Source organism: Limulus polyphemus, unplaced genomic scaffold, assembly GCF_000517525.1.
Source record: "Limulus polyphemus unplaced genomic scaffold, Limulus_polyphemus-2.1.2 Scaffold373, whole genome shotgun sequence".
In the NCBI taxonomy this organism is placed as follows: Eukaryota; Metazoa; Arthropoda; class Merostomata; order Xiphosura; family Limulidae; genus Limulus; species Limulus polyphemus.
Genome location: NW_013665983.1, coordinates 45550 through 49221, shown reverse-complemented (window position 1 = coordinate 49221; position 3672 = coordinate 45550). Strand labels below are relative to the sequence as shown.

At 32.6% G+C, this 3672-nt stretch overlaps 1 protein-coding gene across 1 annotated transcript in view; it reads right to left on the bottom strand.

Moving 5' to 3' along the window:
- LOC106457783 (nose resistant to fluoxetine protein 6-like) overlaps window positions 1–3672 on the bottom strand; it is a 38566-nt gene that overhangs the window by 13989 nt on the left and 20905 nt on the right. Inside the window, exons 9-10 of the mRNA XM_022383822.1 lie at window positions 2608–2687; window positions 2085–2201 (exon numbers count right to left, since the gene is read on the bottom strand). Coding sequence (XP_022239530.1) covers window positions 2085–2201; window positions 2608–2687 — 197 coding nt within the window. The remainder of the gene's footprint in view (window positions 1–2084; window positions 2202–2607; window positions 2688–3672) is intronic.

Sequence of the window (3672 nt, the reverse complement as noted above, 5' to 3'; positions counted from 1 at the left end):
TGCTATAATATAGATTATAGTAGATTGTGACATAATATAGATTAATAGAGTAGTTGTGACAATAATATAGTATTATAGGAGTAGTTGTAGACAATAATATAGGATTTAACGGAGAGTTGTGCCAATAAATATAGGATTTAACGGAGAGTTGTGCCAATAAATATAGGATTTAACGGAGAGTTGTGCCAATAAATATAGGATTTAATGGAGAGTTGTGCCAATAAATATAGGATTTAATGGAGAGTTGTGCCAATAAACATATGATTTCGTGCCAAATAGGACAGAATTTGATGAATAGTTGTGCCAAAGAAAAATAGGGTTTGATGGATAGCTGTACCAAGAAAAATAGGATTTGGTGAATAGTTGTGCTACATAGGATTTGGATTTGGATGCTACTGGTGCCAAGTGGGAAAGAATATGGTAGAACACTGCAAAAAAAAAAAGAGAAAGCTAAAAGAATTTTGTACGAAACAAGAGAAGTATAAAAGGATTTTGTGGAACACTGATACAAAACAAATGAAGTGTAAAATGATTTGATGGAACACTAGTACAAAAAGAAGTATAAAAGGATTTGGTAGAACACTGGTGCGAAACGAATGAAGTGTAAAAGGATTTGATGGAACACTAGTACAAAAAAGTGCAAAAGGATTTGGTGAAATACTGGTGCAAAACGCATGAGTAAACCGTATATGAAAACCTGAAGCTGCATACAGCACTAGGAATATACATATACTTGAAGGTCTTTACAGTCAGAACTTCTGCTATAAGAAGTTTTTCAGTATAACTTTAAACTTAATAAAACTACCTTTTTATCAATTTGCTGATACTAATTATCTTCTTAAGTCAGTGCTAAAGGTTTGTATTATACAACACTGGAAATGTTATAATAACAGAACTTTCCTGTAAGTAAGTATTACCATTAGAGTTCTCAACCATTCATGAAAACTATTTTATCCATCGCAGTATCACTAAGTGAAGCATGTGATGCAGTTGTCAACCGTAAATAATTTGCCAAGAACATATATAAACAGACAACGTTTTTTTTATATTCAATGATTCAAACTATCAACTTGGGAAGACCGTATCTACATTCGACAACAATGCTACTATGTGCAATACACAAAAACATATGGATATCAGATTTCTTGCTTTACTTACTTTTATACGTTTGACTTCCAAAATAAGTATCTGTAACATTAATAATTGGACGTAATAGCTAGGAAGTTAAGGAAACCTACGATTCACTGCCTACATTGGGACAGCTAAAAACCTTTATTTCACAAAATGAAAATATATTCAAAAACACTTATCTACTTATTTCAAATTTATTCGATGGAGCACTTTACAGTTAAAAAGAAAGATTTTCATGTTTGATTACGTAACTTAGCTAAAGCATGCGTAGTTTCTATCAGCGTTATTACTTAGCATTGCTCTCTAAAGATTTCTAGACTGTACTCGGTTACGTTTATCTACAACAGTTGAAGAAAAGGTTTCTTCAAACACCTATATAATTATGTGTCTAAATAACTGTGTCGTAACTACACATGTTTGCGCTAAATTTTCGAAGACTTTGTATGACGAGAAGTTTATCTCATACATTTTTTAATTGTTTTTTTTTTTGTTTCAGAATTTTCGTTCAGAACCACACAAACTAAAGACCTACTTGCATATAGCCGTCTCTATCTTTGAGCTGATAGACTAGAGGGGAGGCAGCTATTCACCCGCATCCACCGCTAACATTTAGGCTACGCTAATCTGACGAATAGATTTGATCATCATTCTTATTGCGCACGCATGGTCAGAAGTGCACGAACCATGAATCCTCAAATTCACTCTCCATGCACACTAACTACTAAGTCATACTTGGCCCATGTATTTGGGAAGATTATAATTTTTTCAAGATATTGACCAACAAATCAAGCACTAAAAATTAGTCTTTATCCTTGATAACTATACTCAAGTCATTTGGGGGGGGGGGGAAGCTCATTGAAAACAAAATATGATTTAAATCTCCTGTGCTACCTTTAGATAATTTCTAGTGAAGCTAATATTGCTAGTAGAGTCACGACAAACTAAGAACTTACATGGCATCGTTTAATACTGGAATAGGTGGTAAGTGTTGAGTACCTGTAATAACACCTGTTGATACCGTAGTGGCGATAAAGAATCCTAGTAGCACTGGAAGTCCCCATCGTAGGCCCCTGTCGGCGAAAAAGTTAATGATGAAATGGTTCATACAAGATGCTTAAACAAGGCAATCATGTTAAATAAATAGATAGAAAATTCAACTGCCATAAGAAAAACATTCATGGACAGAATTTAAAAACTTATTTTCTTATAATAGATAAGATCATGTCATGTCTGTACTTTTGTCGTGTGAGCTTCTTTTCTAATAACCCACAACAATTAAATATAACTGACTGACCTCAAAGGATTTCCTGCATACGGGTAAAGTTATAGTTTCCCGGGTTTTTAAAGCATATTTCAACTTCTGTACATTTAATTTACTAAAAAAATACTCTATAATGATAGATTTTGATTATCGTGTAATTAATATAATTTTATATTTTGATAATAATTATAAACATTAAAATTTGATGAACATACCTGTAAAGTGGATAAATAATTAACGGAGAGATAATATACAATTGAAAGTCCACTGCAGAATACCACGTATGGCTCAGGCACTGGAAGAAAGAGATTAAAACAACACTGGGTCATTAGCGCCTGTAATACGTGTTTCGCAGCATGACAAAGCAGTATGGCGGTGTCAGTAGGCATTTCTAAGGCAGTGCTTTACAGCAACTACATTACAAATATATCTTAAGAACATAATATTTTAAAAATGAATAAGATATTTCTTGTTAATATACAATACTGTTCAATAAAATAACATTATTTCTGTTACTCGTATCAATTATTAGTTATGAAATCTAAATGTTTTGTCTGCTAAATTCAGATAATGAATTACAAATCTCAAACTTAGGTTATTTCTGTATGAAAGAAGAATAATTTTCAAGTAAACCTATGCATTACGAAAGCTTCTTAACCTAAATAAGATGAGAAATATACATTATACATGATAGAAAGGTGGAGACGAAAACATACCGTTCTGGTGATGGTCACATTGCCAGGAAAATTTTATAACCAACGGCTTATAATGGACAGATAATACATTTAAAGTAATTTTATTTACATTTTCAGTGACGTATCTATTGTATAAAGTTGAGTGACGGTAACAAAGCTATTTCTTACGATATTTACATGTGTAATTTTCATTACACTCCTATTGCCTAAACTTGACGCACTGTCAGAAAGCTATTTCTTACCGTATTTCAATGTTTATTTTTTCATTACACTTCTATAGCATAAAGTTGAGGAGCTTTATAAAGCTATTTCATGTGTAATTTTCATTACACTCCTATTGAATAAAGGTGAGATACTTTAACAAAGCTGTTTCTTACTACATTTTCATGTGTAATTCTGTTGTATTACGTCGTCAAGATATTAATGTCGCTTTTTTTTAGATGAAAAAACCCGAACAACTTCCACATTTGCATACGTTTTCCCATTAAGATGGTGTTGCAGCGAACGAAAAAGATGATAATCTGATGGTGCAATATCTGGAGAATATGGTGGGTGGGGGAGAACTTCCCAACCCAACTCCATAAT